Here is a 19583-nt window from a genome sequence, read left to right on the forward strand (position 1 = left end):
TGAATGAGGCATGGATCCCGGAGGCCTACTGCCCGCCCCAAGACTAAGTCAGTCCCCACACACAGCATCTCAGCCTGCACGCTGTGTGACTGCCTGCCCCAAGACTAAGTCGCTCCCCACACAGCACCTCTGCCTGCAGGCCACTTGACTGCCTTCTCCGCCACCACCAACAGGGTCTAGGACTCCAGGTGGATTCCTGAATTTTTAAGGCCGCTATAATAATTTTTCTGGTGTGTGCACATGCCTGCCTAATTTTTATGGCTGCACTGCAACTGCAACAACAAAACAAAAGGCATGTACATGTGCCAATTCCCCTTCATGATCATTACCTTGCCGTGGTGAAGGGGCTTGCGTATCACAATGAAGCAATGACCGCAGGCTATATGAGTGTCTCAGAGGGGGGGCACACCCAAGATAATAAGGTTGTTACTTCATTGTGGACAGACCAAATTTGATCAGCTGGACAGTCACTGTTCTGTCATTCAGCTACCTCAGCCCGGCGACCATATGGGCTGGAGAGCCGCCTTTACCTGCACTCTCGTCATGATGTTGCGCACCAGTCCAGCACGGCCATCACTACACAAACAGCTGTTTGCAGTCACTGCATACCTTTCACTGCATCTGTGACTGCACATTGTATTATACCTGGCAGTCAGTGCATACCATTCACTTGAATGGATGGCAGACTTGCCCTCCATAACTGATTCTCATTACAGGTAGTAAAGTCGATCAGTGTCATATACAGCAGGGCCTCGAAAGTCCTCCTGTATTGTTATTTATGGTCACTACCTCAGGACGTGCATGCCATGCCTGCTGCCTTCCTTGGATGTGTGGTAGCTGTTCCTGCTCCTTTGCCCACAGCGTGCCTGCTGCCTTTCTTTAATGTGTGCTGGTGGTAGCTGTTTCTTAGGCTCCCACTCCGGACCGGAATCGAACCCCGATTCCCCGGCCATTACCCGTGGTCACCCACAATGGCAGACTTGCCCTCCATAACAGATTCTTGTTGCAGGTAGTGAACAGCAAACAGCAAGTATTTGAAAAAATAGATGTAAGCTTTAACAATGGTAGAGAAAGAACCATCGAAAGTTGATAAGGCAGTCAGACATTACCTGATATCACTGAGGAAGAGCAATCTCGCCATGGTGCACACCAGTCCAGCAAGGCCGTCACAACACAAACAGCTGTTTGCGGTGCGTTACAAACTGAGTTTGGTGTGTCAGTGTGAAGCAGTACTCTAATTACACTCCCTGATTGATGTATACACATGCAAGATGTTTTAAAGCACTTTAGGCCTGCAATTTAGCATTCACTGTGATTTCTGCCCTTAAAGAGAACCCGAGGTGGGAATTACTTTTACTATTGGGGCACAGAGGCTGGTTGTGCGCACTAAGACCAGCCTCTGTTGCCCCATCGTGTGTCTCCATGTCCCCCCTGCTCGCCGCTATACCCCCCGCATTGCTGGCGACACGCAGCGTGTCGCCAGCTCAATGTTTACCTTGCGCTGTCAGTCAGCGCTGCTCCCCTGCCTCCTCCGCATCGGCGCACCCGCCCGTGTCCCTTCCCTCCCGCTGATAGGAGGGAAGTGACGCGGCGGGTGGCGCCGATGCGGAGGAGGCGGGGGAGCGGCGCTGACTGACAGCGCAAGGTAAACATTGAGCTGGCGACACAGCCAGCAATGCGGGGGGTATAGCGGCGAGCAGGGGGGACATGGAGGCACACGATGGGGCAACAGAGGCTGGTCTTAGTGCGCACAACCAGCCTCTGTGCCCCAATAGTAAAAGTAATTCCCACCTCGGGTTCTCTTTAAAGAGACTCTGTAACAACAAAAACCTCCCCTGGGGGGTACTCACCTTGGGTGGGGGAAGCCTCCGGATCCTAATGAGGCTTCCCACGCCGTCCTCTGTCCCACGGGGGTCTCGCCGCAGCCCTCCGAACAGCCGGCGACTGTGCCGACTGTCAGTTCAATATTTACCTTTGCTGGCTCCAGCGGGGGCGCTGTGGCGACTTTCGGCACGGAAATAGACGGAAATACCCGATCTCCGTCGGGTCCGCTCTACTGCGCAGGCGCCGGAAACTTGCGCCTGCGCAGTAGAGCAGACCCGACGGCGATCGGGTATTTCCGCCTACTTCGGCGCCGAGAGGCATCAGAGTGCCTGCGCAGGAGCCAGGAAGGTAAATATTGCGTCACGGCTGTACGGAGGGCTACAGCGAGACCCCCGAGGGACGCAGGATGGCGTGGGAAGCCTCATTAGGATCCTGAGGCTTCCCCCACCCGAGGTGAGTACCCCCCAGGGGCCGTTTTGTCGTTACAGTTCCTCTTTAAAACGCTGCTTTGCGTCAAATCCAGTTGTTAGACCCTTTAAAACATCTTTCCATCACTTTTCTGGCCAGCATAAGTGTTTCTAGTTTTCAAAGTTCGCCTCCCCATTGAAGTCTATTGCGGTTCACAAAAGTTCGATCGAACCAAACTTTTGCGGAAGTTCGCAAACCCGGTTCGTGAACCGAAAATCAGAGGTTCGGGCCATTTCTACTTGTGGTGTCTGTTGTGAGCATGAACTTTTTAAACAGTTTATTGTAGTACCTATTGTAGTTAAAGCAAATCAGTCTGCTCATCTCTGCTAAGGCTAGGTCCACAATTGTCCATTGTCTGATCATTTTGTTTTCCTCCATTTTATACTCTTGTAATGCATTTGCAGCATACGTTTCCAGTCCGTGGAAACATATACCCTGGCCGAGGTGGGGGCGCCAAACTGGAGGCAGAAGCAGCCAGGACGGGGGTGGCAGCGGATGACGGGGAGAGGTTCGTCCCCCCCCCCTAACCTGGGTCCCCCGTCCCTACTCCCCTCCAGCTATTTGCGCAAAAGGTATTAAAATGTAGCAGCGAGTGGGAATGCTTACCTTCCTCTCTTGTGTTCCACCACTCGCTGCTTGACTTCCTGCAATGCTGCTCTCTATACTTCAGAGGGCTGCATTGCAGGATGTGACGTGGCGAGCAGAGGAAGTAAGAGAGAGAAGGTAATCTTCCCCGCTCGCTGCTACATTTTAATCTTTTTGCGCAAATAGCTGGAGAGGGAGTGGGGGCAAGGTGAGGGGGTGACCCCCTCCCCGCCGACCGCTGCCACCAACGTCCCAGCTGCTTCCCCCTCTAGCCTATACCTGGGGGGAGCAGGCAGTAGTGGGAGATCTGCTATTTTGCATTGCCTGCCACTACGCCTACGTGTATCCGGTTCCATGTGCGGTCCGTGAAGTCCGGACAAGTCCAAACCCTGCGTTCAGTTTTTCAAACCGTATCCCCCGGAATGCACATTGATCCGTTTTGAAACTGAAGACTACTGCTATTTTTAACATTGTATACGTTTTTAAAATAAGTGTGAACCTATTCTTACACTAGAGACTGTTAAAGGGAACCTGAAATGCAGGGGTGCAACTGCAGGGGAGCAACCCCTGAGACCACAGGGGGTCCAGAGCTCTAAAGGGCTAACTGTTACGTCACTCTCACTGATCCTTCAGATCAAGTGTCTTTATGATTACACTTGTAATGGATGTGAAAATTATGATGTTCAAAGTTTTGCTGGGGGCTCATGATTTGTAGTTACACCCCTGCTGAAGTGAGAGGGCATATTTATTTCCTTTGAAACAATACACAATGGGCTTGATTCACTAACGGCGCTAAGCCGGTTAGTGTGCCTTATCACTTAGTGGGCACAAACTACAGTGCTAACCTTATCTGAGCTTAGTGTGCCTTATCTGAGGTATAGACTAACCAGCAAGCCCATGGTGACCCAGAACTTATTGGAGTGTGTAAGGGACTACAATGGTCCCAAAAGCCCCCTTACTAAGATGTTAAGAAAAACAAAAGTTTGCTTTCTTAAAACAGAAATAATTTCTGTTCTGTTTTAAGAAAGCAAACTTTTGTTTTCTTATCTGAGTTAGTGTGCCTTATCTGAGGTTAGTGTGCCTTATCTGCAGTGTGCGATGCAGCTTTGTGCATCTTTTAGTGTGCACAAAGCTATTTAGTGTGCACAAAGCTACTTAAGGGGCACTAAGTTCAGATAAGGCACACTAACCTCAGATAAGGCACCCTAACCGGCTTAGCGCCAGAAAACTCTTTTTTACTCCTGTGCTAACACTTAGCGCCAGTTAGTGAATCAAGCCCGTTGTCTGCTGATCTTCTGCCTAAATACTTTTTACCTTAGACCTTGAACAATCTTGCACATCAAATGGTTTGACTGGATCTGCTATATGCTTGTTTCAAGTGTGTGATTCAGACACTACTGATGCCAGAGAGAACTTGCTGATATAGGAATGAAAAGGTTGTTTAACCACTACAGTTGTACCTGTATCAATTGCTGGTCACTCTAACCTCCTTCTCCCCCTCTCTCTGGCAAGCCAAACATTCAGGAATGGAACACATTAAGCAAAAACGCTAGCGTTGCAGAAAATGTTAACGTTTTGCTAATGCAAGTCTATAGGTCACATGTAAAACCGCATACAAGTGTGTTTTACATTGGGTGTTTCTGAAAACGCACAACTTGCTGCAAAACGCTTGTAAAATGCACACAATGTATCTAAATGGGGATGCAGGTGGATACATTTTTAAATATGCTACTTTTTATGTCATTGATTATTGCATACAGTAAAAAATGCAAATGTGAAAAGCAACAAAAAAATGCATAAAAAGCATGACAACTGCACACACAAAACTCAAATGCATAGAAAATGCAGCAACAAATGAAAAGTACACACTGCAGAAAATGCATGATTTTCTGCACTGCCTAGTGTGTGCCCAGCCTCAAGGTTGCTTGGCAGTACTTGCAATTCATATCTCCAGTTCATACTTCAGGTTTGATAAAGCTGAATGTGTTGTACTTAAGTGGAAAAGCAAGATCTGAAAATAGAGAAAGAAATAGAACAGAGGAAACATTTGTTGTTAAAATAAACAGAAAATGTTTTCTGTGTGAAACAGAGCAGCATACTGTGACAGCACTCATTATAGATCGATAACATACTGTATGTTTTCAAGACAACTGTCTCTTTCTAATATAACTTTCTGAGAACACTCACTATAAACTGACAAATGTGGCAATCTATACAAGATACAGACATAAGCAGCAAGGAACACGCTTTACCATTTTCATACTGTGTCTGTGCATTTAAAAGTACATTTATTTCTGTTTTTGCCACAAAAATATAGCTGCATGTGAACACTTTTCAGTTGGTTACTTCTTTCTGAATGAGACCAATAGAGATGAGCAAAATGTTAGAATCTTTCTTTATTCCGTTTTTTATAAAAGTTAGATTTTTTTTGTTTGCTTGTTTGTTTGTTTCCTAATACTTTTTGCATCTGTGAAAATCACATTGACCAAAGTAAAGACTCAGTGACAACAGTTCAGTGACATCTAACCAGGAAGAGGAAACTACATGGGCTGTCTTAAGGGCCCGTTTCCACTATCGCGGACCCGCATGTGTTGCCCGCATGCAGATTCGCACAACCAATACAAGTGAATGGGACTGTTTCCACTTGTCAGTTTTGCTGTGCGTTTTTCTGTGCAGGATTTTTCTGCACGGCAGAGCCCTCAGAATTCGCTTGCGTGTGGAATGCAGGCGAATCGCACGCAATGTATTTAATAGGGAAATCTCATGCGTATTCCCCATGCATTTTTTGCCGCGAATTCGCATGCGATTTCGCATAGGTACCCATGTTAATTCACACAGGCAGTGACATGGTTAAAATCGCATTACCCTAACCTATGCGAAATCGCATGCAAAATCGCACCCGCATGCGATTTCGCTGCAGTGATTCGCCGGCGATTCTGCAACGCAATAGTGGAAACGGGCCCTAACTGCAAACTACTGAAAAAAGTACAGATTCTAGAATTAAAAAGAAGTGCTTAAAGTTAGTTTTTAGAATTCAGGGTTGGCTGCAAATTGGAATAGAAAGGTAATTAAAATAAATAATATTAAATTAAAAATAGAATGATTATACACTAAAAAGTAGAATTTCAGTCAGGGAGGAAACCCATGCAGACGCAAGGACAATATACACACTCCATGCAGATAGTGCTCCGGCCCAGATTAAAATTGGGGACCCTATTGCTGCAAGGCAAGAGTGCTATCCACTATGCCACAATGCCAACTATAGTCTTAAGATAACTATTGTACATGCAGAACACATGCATGTAGTCAAGCAACCATTGCAATAATCATTGTATCAAGCCATTATGATTTATTTCATACTTTCAATCTGAGATGGGGTCCTGAAGGGTGCAAACAGGAGCCCACCCAGAAATAAGCATAAATGATATGACATTGTTGCAGACACCACAAAGAACTACATAAAATTTTCTCTGATGTCCAAGCGGATAACAAGGTTTAGTTTTTATAAGATGGCCCACACAAACATTGATGATGATTCCAGATCATTGCAGGAGGATTAAGTAGTTCTGATTGAGTCCTATTATAATCTGCATAATTCAAAACTAACAACTTTTTCTGTTTCAAGGGCAAAGTGGTCAGAAAAAAAAACTAGATCAGACTGGTGGTGGATAAACCCACGAAGCAGTCGTTTTATCTTGCAACAAGCTTTAGGAAACCATATATATAGTGTGTGTGTGTGTGTGTGTGTGTGTGTGTGTGTGTGTGTGTGTGTGTGTGTGTGTGTGTGTGTCTGTGTGTGTGTGTGTGTGTGTGTGTGTGTGTGTGTGTGTGTGTGTGTGTGTGTGTGTGTGTGTGTGTGTGTGTGTGTAAACAATCTGCAAGCTGGATCGCTGGCTGGCTGCTTACTTCCTTACACAGGCAGGATTCTCTGCAGAAGCTGTTTGTTAATAGTGATGCTCTCACGAGTAATCACGAGTGCTTACTCGTGATTCAAATGATCTTCATTGCTGCATGAAAATTGGTTATTTACCCATAATTCTGCCGTCCGCCCTGTGTTCCAACAGCTTGCACGCGTCCTGTTGGTCGTGTTGCAAGCCTCACCAAGCCGCACTTCCTCCTTCCGGAAGTGCCCGCAGTGAGGCTTGCAACACGACCAAAAGGACGTGTGCAAGCTGTTGGAACGCAGGGCGGACGGCGAAATTATGGGTAAATAACCCATTCTCATCCAGCCATTCAGCTGTAGCAATTAAAGCTCATTTGAATCACAAGCTAACACTCGTGATTACTCGTGAGAGCATCACTGCTTGTTAATTGACAGCTGCCTCAGCGAAGTTTTATCTAGCATATGTATGGACCTTAAGGGCTATAGTACACAATGGGAATGAAGCAGCGCCACATCTCTAGCTGTAGTTGCTGCTAATGTCATCCAGTGTAATTGTTACCCACTGTGTGATACTTGCAGCAACTTGTAGCTGCATAGACTTGTATTGTAGTCAGGTAAAAATCCCTCTATATGCTATAGTCCTAAGGTGGCTCCATGTATATGATGGAAATGATTATTTATCAGTTATCTGCAGAAAAATGTTTCAGAATTCATATCGTTATAGTTCTCTGCCACACTGTTTTCTAACAGAAGCCTATCTGATACTTCATCGTGTTCATTTAACTAGTCAGTCGTTGTTACCTATTCTATAGCTACACGTAAAACAGACTTCCAGCACTGTAATCTGTCAAGTAACTTCAAAGACTACTTTGATGAAGTAGGGGGGAATGATCAAAGTGTAAGCTTTATAACAAAAAAATAGCACAGTGGAAAAGTTTCTTATTCAAGTAAAATCTATTATCGTATACAGCATGCCTATTTTCCTTTGGGTTTTTGGAACTCATTGAAGTATACAACATGGTGAAGTTTGATAACACCCAGCTCCTGACTCCTGCTGATATGACAATATTGGGAAAAGAGCTGATGCCTCTGAGATAATGCTTGAGAGATTCACTGCGCTGCTGTAGAGTTGCAGTTTGTAAAGAAAGAATTCTAGTATGGTATAAAAGAATGAGATTGCTCACTTTTATCTAATCTAAATCAATATAATTGTGTTTTAAGAAAGGCAAGAGAATTGAAAGGCAAGAGAGAGTTTTTAGACAACAGTGTTCAATTGATAACACTTATGCAAGAGAGTTTGGTTTGATTTGCCAAAGGCTGAAGAAAAATGAAGAACATACTTTAAAGAAGCCATCAATTCAGGACTAAAGTTTCTAAAGACTGTTTGCTATAAGTTGGCAAAAGTTTTCAACTCTCGCCTGGTTCATGTCAGAATATAGTCAGGATTGCTTAATGGTTAGTGAAAAAGAGTTTGTGTGACTGAATGTGCATAAAGACTCCTTCAGCAAAAACATAGTATCAATAAATCCAGGACCATCTGTATTTGTTAAAAATAAATAAACAAATTTGGGGTAAACGGGTAAAATATTAGACTAGTAAGCTTCCAATCAAATACATTATTTTAAATTATCTTGCAAAGACATTAATAAAACACACCTCAGTCATATTTAGCACACACTAACATATATTACAGGAAAAGTAGGACCTTCCTCTAGATGCAAAAATGCAACATGGCAAATTAGAACCAAAAACAAAATCCCAGTCCAAAGAACCGCCGATACATCAAGAAAGACCTAAGAAACCGTTTTTGATAAAGGTTTAATAGTTTTTGTTTCATCTACTAATGTACTGCCACATTTCAGGGTCAAGGACAAATATCATCAAAGAATGTGTAAGAACCATTCACACCTAGGGAAGCTAGCAAAAAAAGCTTCATAAAACTGCCCAGGCTCAACTCCATCTAACATTATTGCATGACTGAAGATGCACTTACCCCCCCCCCCCTCCTCGCCATTCCCATTTGCTTTCATGGTATCTTCTCCTCAACTGGTAAAGGTATGGGACCCTATATATTTGAATGATGGGCAAAGGAATCTTCTACTTCCATCTCAAAAATATTTCCAGAATCCGTCCCTTCCTTTCACAAGAAGCAACTAAAATGCTTGTGCATGCCCTAATCATCTCCCGTCTTGACTACTGCAACACCCTACTCTGTGGTCTACCAAAAAGCAGACTGGCACCTCTCCAATCCCTACTAAACTCTGCGGCCCGTCTCATCCACCTCTCTTCTAGATCCTCTGAGGCAGCCCCTCTCTGCCAATCCCTCCATTGGCTACCAGTTGCCCAAAGGATCCAGTTTAAACTTCTCACACTTGCATACAAAGCTCTACACAAGCTATCGCCTCCATACATTTCCTCTTTAATCTCCAGATACCTCCCCGCCTGGACCCTCCGTTCCTCACAGGAGACCCTTTTGTCCTCCAGCCTAGTCACCTCCTCTCACTCTCGCATCCAAGACTTCTCACGGGCTGTCCCTCTCCTTTGGAACTCCCTCCCTCAGCCGGTTCATCATGCCACGAGTCTGGAAACCTTCAAACGTACTCTGAAAACACACCTGTTCAGACAAGCCTATGATTTGCTATAGGCAGCACTGAAGGCACACTGGCTCACCCACTAATCCTTGTGTTTCCTTCCCTTTTGTTTCCTCCCCACTACCCTCTAGATTGTAAGCCCGCAAGGGCAGGGACCTCCTCCTAGTGTTTCTCATACTGCTGTTATTTTAACATTTGTACATGTACCAACTACATATCAACTATGTATTTATCTATATTTATTCTATTCAATGTCATGACTGTACAGTGTCTTGTATTTCGTATGTATATTTGTTCCCCATTATTTGTTTGTATTATGTACAGCGCTACGGAAGATGCTGGCGCTATATAAATAAAAAATAATAATAATAATATATCAACACAAGAGAGGATAGGATGGGGGCCGGGGTTGCTAATTCTTTAATCAACCAAATATATTGCAGATAAAGAAAATAACACAGATGGATTCGAAAGAAGGTGAACACATTATTATATTGTATTTAGGACAACCAAATAGTAGGCAGCAGCACCCAACCATCCAAGTGTACGCTAAAAGGTTATATTTAACCTTTTAACAGCCCTGCACTAGTTGTCTTGTTTGAGACAACAGTTTTCCCTAGTAATAAAGGACTAATTTGTACCAAAAAACTACACATTGAACAGCATGTCATCAATCAAACACTTTATTGAAACACTTGCTCCAGAAGTTACATACAAAAACATCTAAAAACAAGGCGTGGCCTTCGGATTCTCCATTGTAGTAAACAATATAGGTAGTGGAAAATATAAAAGTTGGATTCTTAGAAGTATGACACATTAACCAATGTAATATTGCCTGGAGTGCCACTGATCCCTGGGGCACCATGCCCCCTGAATGAAGCCTCATCCCCTGACTAAGCTACATCCCACAGGTGTTCCATCACCTGCTTCTGCTGCGTGTGTGTTTAGCAGCAGGAAGCTTGGTGTCCTGAGGATCAACAGCATTGCAGGTCCCTGGAGAGCAGACATTGCAATGTCCTGATAGTGTACGTTGCAGGCCAGGCAGCCTCCACTGTGTCCATCTGTGCCAAACCTCCCCATGCCTCCCTCTGTCCCTCTGTGCCTCCTTCTGTACCCCTTTGGGTGTCCTTCAGTACCCCTATATGCCTCCCTCATCAAAGCTCAGGCTAAGGTTGTACACTAAGGCAATCTAAAATAATCAAACCCAGCAGAGTATCACACAGATAAGTTAAATGCTATCATGTTCAAGGTGTAATGGACAAGGGCAGAGTTTTATTTGAGCTGGGACCAATCAGGTGGGACTACAAGACCCAGTATACCATTGGCTGACAAAGTAACAGATTTGGCCATTCACTAAAGCTCAAATAGTAATTTCCCGTCTCGCAGCTAGTGCCACCGCCAGAGGGAATAAGACTTGCTCTTACCTGCATGCCTATCCATGAGGACACCATTAGGCCCGGTTCACATTAGCGGTTGCTATCCGGAATCGCCGTGCCGGAGCCGTGCCGGAGCCGGACCGCATGCGGACCGGACGAAACGGACGCACGGCATAGCAATGAAAGTCTATGCGACCGTTCACATGCGTCCGTTTCGTCCGGACCGGAGCCGGACCGGATCCGGACTCCGGCGTCCGTTCCAACATGCGCTATTTTTTGGTCCGGCTGGTCCGGCTGGTCCGGCTGACGTATCCGGACCGGAGCCGGAATGTTGCATCCGGCCGATGGAAACCAATGAGAACCGGAGAGCGCACAACACACTGGCTATAAAAACCGGATGTTGTACCACACTTCCTATGCTGACTCTATGGTATGGTGGCCATTTTGGATGGGGACCACATGGCACCAGCGTTCACAGAGTGGAGCAGCAGTGACTTCATGCTGGAGCTCTTTGGCAGCAATATGGAGCAGGATCTGTCTGATAGCGAGGGGGTGAGGCCCTACACATCAGAAGACCTCATCCTACAGGTGCAGCAGGTACCAGCCCTGTGGGACAAGGGGGATGCGGACCACAGCAACATCAAAAAATGCAGAGGCCTGTGGAAAAAAATTGCCAAGCTGTATGTGGAGGACTTTGAGAACTTGAGCAAGAGACAGCAAGGCACAGAGGGTATGTTGACTAGAAGTTTTTGGGGGGGGCTTGTGGTTTAAGCTTGTGATGTATTCCACTTTTGCTATGGATTTGTGTCACCCACGTGTTGCCCACCCACCTGTTCCCCACCCACCTGTACCCCACCTGTGATGTATCCCACCCACCTGTACCCCACCTGTGATGTACCCCACCTGTGCTGTATCCCACCCACCTGTGATGTATCCCACCCACCTGTACCCCACCTGTGATGTATCCCACCCACCTCTACCCCACCTGTGATGTATCCCACCTGTGATGTATCCCACCTGTGATGTATACCACCCACCTGTACCCCACCTGTGCTGTATCCCACCCACCTGTGATGTATCCCACCCACCTGTGATGTATCCCACCCACCTGTACCCCACCTGTGATGTATCCCACCCACCTGTACCCCACCTGTGATGTATCCCACCCACCTGTACCCCACCTGTGATGTATCCCACCCACCTCTACCCCACCTGTGATGTATCCCACCTGTGATGTATCCCACCCACCTGTACCCCACCTGTGCTGTATCCCACCCACCTGTGATGTACCCCACCTGTGATGTATCCCACCCACCTCTACCCCACCTGTGATGTATCCCACCCACCTCTACCCCACCTGTGATGTATCCCACCCACCTCTACCCCACCTGTGATGTATCCCACCTGTGATGTATCCCACCCACCTGTACCCCACCTGTGCTGTATCCAACCCACCTGTGATGTACCCCACCTGTGATGTATCCCACCCACCTCTACCCCACCTGTGATGTATCCCACCCACCTCTACCCCACCTGTGATGTATCCCACCCACCTCTACCCCACCTGTGATGTATCCCACCCACCTGTACCCCACCTGTGATGTATCCCACCCACCTGTACCCCACCTGTGCTGTATCCCACCCACCTGTGATGTACCCCACCTGTGATGTATCCCACCCACCTGTACCCCACCTGTGATGTATCCCACCCACCTCTACCCCACCTGTGATGTATCCCACCTGTGATGTATCCCACCCACCTGTACCCCACCTGTGCTGTATCCCACCCACCTGTGATGTACCCCACCTGTGATGTATCCCACCCACCTCTACCCCACCTGTGATGTATCCCACCCACCTCTACCCCACCTGTGATGTATCCCACCCACCTCTACCCCACCTGTGATGTATCCCACCCACCTGTACCCCACCTGTGATGTATCCCACCCACCTGTACCCCACCTGTGCTGTATCCCACCCACCTGTGATGTACCCCACCTGTGATGTATCCCACCCACCTGTACCCCACCTGTTATGTATCCCACCCACCTGTACCCCACCTGTGATGTATCCCACCCACCTGTGATGTATCCCACCCACCTGCGATGTACCCCACCTGTGCACATAAAACATACACAATGACCAATTATTATACATCAATTTATTGTAAAAAATTAATACATTTAAAATCACTCAAAAACTTGAAACTCCAAAATAAACACATTTCAACAAAACATATTAAAAACCAAACATTCACCCTCGTCCTGGTGGTGTGGTAAAATAAAGTCTCAGTTGGTCCCTGTTCCGCAGTGACACTACCCTTGGCCTGGTTGCATACCTCCGCAGGGGCATTAGTGGAAGCACATTCGGGGGTTCCGGAGTCTCTCTTTCCTCCTGCCGCACAAAGTTGTGGAGGATGCATGCTGCCTTCACCACGACAACTGCGTTGCCCGGTTTTAGCAGCATGGGCGTGTGGAACACCCTCCACTTTGACACCAGGATCCCAAATGTGCACTCCACCATTCTCCTTGCACGGCTCAACCGAGCATTGAAGTGTAGCTGGCTGGCATCAAGTCCCCTGTCTGGGTACGGACGCATTACATGGTCGGACAGGGCGAAGGCCTCGTCCCCCACAAACACATAGGGGTAGGCCGGTGCCCTTGTCCCAGGCCAGGGTCTGTCACGGGGGAGACGCAGTCTGCCTTCCTCCATCAGCCGGCAAAGGGTCGTACGCTGGAAAATTCCAGAGTCATTGGAACTACCGTACGACCCCACATCCACGTACACAAACTTGTAGTCCGCATCTGCCACTGCCATTAGAACAATGCTGAAGTATTTTTTATAGTTGAAATAATGGCTGCCACTCCCCACGGGTTTCTGAATCCGGATGTGTTTCCCATCCAGTGCGCCAACACAATTAGGAAACTTGCACTCGGTCCAGAAGCCCTGGGCGATCTCCTCCCATTTCGTGGTGTCCGGCACAGGCATGTATCTGGCCCTCAGTCGCGTCCAAAGGATCCTCGAAGTCCTCACGACGATGCCTGCCACCGTGCTCTTCCCAATACGAAATGTGACATGTAGCGATGTATATGTTTGTCCAGTTGCGATGTACCTACAAGAGAAATAATCGAAATCAATTTTTCATGTCGTTACAGGAGAAAGGTTCAAGACAAGGTGGCGCAATATACGGGATGCATACGTGAAATGGCTACGGAAGAAAAAACTTGCCGAACGAAGTGGCAGTGGCGGGGGAAGGCGACAAAAAGACTACCAATTTGCCAAGCAATTGTCTTTCATCAATGCAAGCCTGGAACCTAGACTGTAAGTACCACTACTGTGGGCAGGAACTGAGAGCTCATACCATGACTTCGGCCATGTATTGCTATGGCCTCAATTCCCATGGCTAGCGAACTTTTCTCACAAGCTTTATCAAATGTTGGGTAGAAACGGTTGATAAAGTGATTGCTAGTGTTTGCTAGCTCTGTGAATTGACGCCACATGCTGTTTGGCACACCAATAAATATTGTTTTTATCTACAGGACTGAAGACAATTTGGAGCAAGAGGAACCGACCCAGGAGGCACGGTTCAGCAGTGAGGAGAGCTTGGTGGATGATGACGTCGCCGATGTAAACTATTGCCCCGAGGAGAGGAGTAGGAGGAGGGAGTCCTTAATCCCAACTCTCTCCTTTGATGATGACTTGGCAGAAGAGAGCTTGGATGTTGAGGTTGCAGGACCGAGTGTGGAAGAAGCTGAACCTCCACAATCGACCGCTATGGAAGCTCCAGGGGAACAAGAACAAAGTGAGGAGCACCGAGAGACTGCAGCACAACCAGCGCGCAGGGCAACCCCGACACAGGCCAGAGGACGGGAAGATGCTGCCACACCACCAGTAAGGACCACCACACCAGTGAGGCGTCGAGGTACCCTCCCCCCAACAAGGAGAGAGACAGAGTCCGAGATGTCCGGGGCTGTCTCTGGACTTCTCGGGATTCTTCAGAGCCACCAAACTCTCATAACCCGGCAGTTGCAAGATGAGGACAGGGGCCACATCATGGAGCAGTACAAGTCCCACATCACTTCACTGCAATGTGAGCTCGACGCTGTACATGGGCACTACAGGGACGAGCTTAAAATGATGCATGAGATGCACAGAGGAGAAATCGACCAACTGCGTGCGCAGCATCATCAGTCGGTGGGCCAGCTGCAGAACATGATGCAGCAAATGCATCAACAAAGCAAGGAACTACTGAAATTGCAGGCACACCCGTGTTTTCACACTGTGATGTCTCTAATACCATATCTGGAAAAGGTGCCTTCCCAAAACCTGATGGCGTGCCATTCCAATTTGCTGGAGGTGATTAAACAGCACATGGACACGCCATTATTGCAACCACCAATTTTTAGACCCCCACAACCAACAGCGGTGCCCACCTGGCAATCATCACAGATGTACACCGGCTACAGAGGCAGTCAATATGGGCCACCGCTGTCAGGGTCCAGCTCATCCACGACCAGCACCCAAGAGAGTCCATATTTCCAGGCAGCAACTCCCACCTTTTCGAGTAGTGGTGCCGATACAATTTGAAAAAAAAAGTCAAATTGTTCCTGGACATGCTCCTCTGAATACCTCCGATCCGCGGAGGAAGGATACCATCACAGGGCTTTTTAACTTTTGGTTTTGCTGGACTTGAACTTTAGGGCCTGGTGTCCCCGAAAGACACTACCTGGGTCACAACCTTGTGCCTGTTGCACTGCACCTGTACTCCTGCACCTGTGCCTTTGATTCCTCTTGTTCCTTACTTTGTTGATCCTAATCACTTGCACAAGACCCTTGGAGCCATGGGTGAAGGACACCTTCACTGGTCGGTGAGAGGCCTAGCCTTTTCACTGACCTGTGTCCTTCATCCATGGCTCAGAGGGTCCTGTGCCAGTGGTTAGGTTTTAGAAGCACTAATAATTTAGGGCCTGGTGTCCCCGAAAGACACTACCTGGGTCACAACCTTGTGCCTGTTGCACTGCACCTGTAGTCCTGCACCTGTGCCTTTGATTCCTCTTGTTACTTACTTTGTTGATCCTAATCACTTGCACAAGACCCTTGGAGCCATGGGTGAAGGACACCTTCACTGGTCGGTGAGAGGCCTAGCCTTTTCACTGACCTGTGTCCTTCATCCATGGCTCAGAGGGTCCTGTGCCAGTGGTTAGGTTTTTGAAGCACTTCAATTTTAGGGCCTGGTGTCCCCGAAAGACACTACCTGGGTCACAACCTTGTGCCTGTTGCACTGCACCTGTAGTCATGCACCTCTGCCATCGGTTCCTCTTGCTCCTCACTTTGTTCTTGTTCCTAACCACTTGCACAAGACCCTTTGAACCATGGATGAAGGACACCTTGACTGGTCGGTGAGAGGCCTAGCCTTTTCACTGACCTGTGTCCTTCACCCATGGCTCAGAGGGTCCTGTGCCAGTGGTTAGGTTTTTGAAGCACTTCAATTTTAGGGCCTGGTGTCCCCGAAAGACACTACCTGGGTCACAACCTTGTGCCTGTTGCACTGCACCTGTAGTCATGCACCTCTGCCATCGGTTCCTCTTGCTCCTCACTTTGTTCTTGTTCCTAACCACTTGCACAAGACCCTTTGAACCATGGATGAAGGACACCTTGACTGGTCGGTGAGAGGCCTAGCCTTTTCACTGACCTGTGTCCTTCACCCATGGCTCAGAGGGTCCTGTGCCAGTGGTTAGGTTTTTAAAGCACTTCAATTTTAGGGCCTGGTGTCCCCGAAAGACACTACCTGGGTCACAACCTTGTGCCTGTTGCACTGCACCTGTAGTCATGCACCTCTGCCATCGGTTCCTCTTGCTCCTCACTTTGTTCTTGTTCCTAACCACTTGCACAAGACCCTTTGAACCATGGATGAAGGACACCTTGACTGGTCGGTGAGAGGCCTAGCCTTTTCACTGACCTGTGTCCTTCACCCATGGCTCAGAGGGTCCTGTGCCAGTGGTTAGGTTATTAAAGCACTTCAATTTTGGGGCCTGGTGTCCCCGAAAGACACTACCTGGGTCACAACCTTGTGCCTGTTGCACTGCACCTGTAGTCATGCACCTCTGCCATCGGTTCCTCTTGCTCCTCACTTTGTTCTTGTTCCTAACCACTTGCACAAGACCCTTTGAACCATGGATGAAGGACACCTTGACTGGTCGGTGAGAGGCCTAGCCTTTTCACTGACCTGTGTCCTTCACCCATGGCTCAGAGGGTCCTGTGCCAGTGGTTAGGTTTTTAAAGCACTTCAATTTTAGGGCCTGGTGTCCCCGAAAGACACTACCTGGGTCACAACCTTGTGCCTGTTGCACTGCACCTGTAGTCATGCACCTCTGCCATCGGTTCCTCTTGCTCCTCACTTTGTTCTTGTTCCTAACCACTTGCACAAGACCCTTTGAACCATGGATGAAGGACACCTTGACTGGTCGGTGAGAGGCCTAGCCTTTTCACTGACCTGTGTCCTTCATCCATGGCTCAGAGGGTCCTGTGCCAGTGGTTAGGTTTTTGAAGCACTTTAATATTAGGGACTGGTGTCCCCGAAAGACACTTGGGCAGCTATGCCCTGCAACTCTTCCAGCACAAAGTTGGTGGTTGGTGTTCCTTAAAACTGACCGGGCTATACCATAGATATGTTATTTTTTGTCTTCCATGTTGGAAGAATGTTTCCATGTTGGAAAGTGGTAGTTTTTGCAATAAAAAAATTTGTTTTTACATACCTCAGTGTGATGAGTAGTTGTTCTTGTGGTGTGACTGCTCTCCTGAACGTGGTATCCTTCTTCCTAAGGTCATCCTTCACCATCTCCAAAAGGGTATCAAACCTGTCAGGAGATGGAAAGGAAGAAGCTGTAAAGTATGTTGTGGGACAAGGTGTTGGGTGGAGGATGGGGGAGGTGTGTTTACAGAGGTTTGGGAGTGTTGTGGAGGGTGGGGGTGTAGTGTATAGCTAGGTATACAGGGGTGTGGGGGTCAGGGTGGTGTGTTTAGCTAGGTATACAGGGATGAGGTGTTGTGGGGGTGAGGGTGGGGTGTTTAGGGATGGTGGGGGTTGGTGTATTTAGGCCTAGATACTTACAGGGGAATAGACATCCGAGTGTAGCTGTAGAACTTCTGTGGGTGTCGTCTGAGGTCCCGGTAGAGGGCCTGGAACTCTCCCTTCCTCTGCCTCCTGGCTAGTAGAGGGTGCACCCACCATCTCCTGCGAGGAGCACGCCTTCTCCCCACATAGTAGTAGGTAAACAACAGGAAGGAGAGAATTCCCAGGTAATAAGCGTAAAAAATGACTGGATCCATGGTCCCAACTGCTGTCTCTGTATCCAAGGATGGTCTCCACACGTCCAGCTGTCTCCAACAATGACCCCAGAGCTTCTGCTGACCTCCCAGAACCCCAGGTATTTATACAGGTTGTTATCTCTTTAAGAATCCGGAACCGGACCGCAACCGTGTTCATACCGCACGGAAACCGTATGCAACCGGACCGGATCCGGACCGGATCCGGACAGGAACCGTACGGTTCAGGTCCGATCCGGCTCCGGTGCGGTCCGGACATCCGGTGCGGTTTTTGCAAAACCGCAAGTGTGAACGGGGCCTTAGGGATGAAGCACTTTCCCATGGAATAAGCTGACTGGACATTGGAATGCCAACTGGGTGACTATATTAAAATAGGGCTGTTTGTGGATGTAGGAGGGCTTTAATTTGCTTATCCAGATAGTTTAATGATGTGGAAGGAAACTGAAGTGTCTGGAATAAACCTACTGAAACACAGTTACAGCATATAAACCCCATGAAGATCGTGTACTCACCAAAATAAGTACTTGTTGGGCTACAATGCCACAATTGGAGAGCCCCAGCCGTACTGCTGCTGAGCTCCCCTGGACATTCTTAAAGTGTATCCGAGGCGATATGTGTCAAGATGAGATAAACGTATATGTACAGTACAAAACATATTAATAACCAGGCTGTTTTACTTCTTTTAATTTGCTGCTTGTAAGAGTTAATTTCTAGGCATGGAAGTGACGGTTTCTGTCTTGTCGGTGCGTACGAGAGGAATCGGTGTGGTAGACTTGGGCGCAGGATACAGCCGGTATATGGCTGATCCTACTGCTGCACAAGTCTCGTCCGTGTTAAATACTATTCCCCTTCAGGCCACCATGGGTGGTGGGGAATGAAATAGTTAGGCTTACAGCAATTCCTAAAAGCCGAATTATTGTGTTTTAAAAGCAACTTCAGCTCCGTCTTCTGATGACGCCAAAGTTACTCCCTGTGTGCCCAAGTCTCCTGCGCTGGATTCACGGGGCCTGATTCACAAAGCGGTGCTAACAGTTAGCACGCGGGTGAAAAGTCCTTTATCACGCCTAAACTCAGTTTAGGCATGATAAGTTTAGGTGTGATAAGTTTAGGTGTGATAAGTTTAGGCATGATAAGTTTAGGTGTGATAAGTTTAGGCATGATAATTTTAAGCACCAACTGCGTTAGCACCGCAGTGCACAGCTGATCAAAAGTTTTGCGCTAGCAAAGTCTGGTGCACTTTGCATAGAGTTTAATGGCGCTGCTTTGCGTGCGGGACTTTGCACGCTATCTACACTTATCTAAACTTAGCATGCCTAAACTTATCACACCTAAACTTATCACACCTAAACTTATCACGCCTAAACTGGCTTTTCACCAGCGTGGTGCAATGGTTATCACGCCTAAAGTCTCTAACTGGGTTAGCACCGCTTTGTGAATCGAGCCCACAGTGTTCGCTTGTGGGTACCTTGTAATATAGTAACATCACTGATAAGCAAATTATGACCATAAAAGTTTTCCTTGCAGAATACA

General features: G+C 47.5%; 1 protein-coding gene across 1 annotated transcript; it reads right to left on the bottom strand.

Annotated features, from left to right (window-relative positions):
- Positions 1–5219: 5219 nt before the first annotated feature.
- LOC137563413 (uncharacterized) lies at positions 5220–18206 on the bottom strand. The gene is made up of 4 exons (XM_068275870.1): positions 17839–18206; positions 17483–17545; positions 12985–13839; positions 5220–5229 (listed from the first exon to the last, which is right to left on the bottom strand). The coding sequence occupies exons 1-4, from the start codon at positions 18054–18056 to the stop codon at positions 5220–5222; spliced, it is 1146 nt and encodes a 381-aa protein (XP_068131971.1). The 5' UTR covers positions 18057–18206.
- Between the last annotated feature and the right edge of the window lie 1377 nt (positions 18207–19583).

The sequence above is a fragment of the Hyperolius riggenbachi genome, chromosome 1 (assembly GCF_040937935.1).
Source record: "Hyperolius riggenbachi isolate aHypRig1 chromosome 1, aHypRig1.pri, whole genome shotgun sequence".
NCBI classification, from domain to species: domain Eukaryota; kingdom Metazoa; phylum Chordata; class Amphibia; order Anura; family Hyperoliidae; genus Hyperolius; species Hyperolius riggenbachi.

Bases quoted from the DNA above. Each gene is read 5' to 3' on its own strand.
- LOC137563413 (XM_068275870.1), bottom strand. From the start codon at position 18,056: ATGGATCCAGTCATTTTTTACGCTTATTACCTGGGAATTCTCTCCTTC. The intron at 17,546-17,838 runs GTAAGTATCTAG...GGATGACCTTAG, and splicing joins ACTCGGATGTCTATTCCCCT to GAAGAAGGATACCACGTTCA. The intron at 13,840-17,482 runs GTATGTAAAAAC...TTTCTCTTGTAG, and splicing joins CAACTACTCATCACACTGAG to GTACATCGCAACTGGACAAA.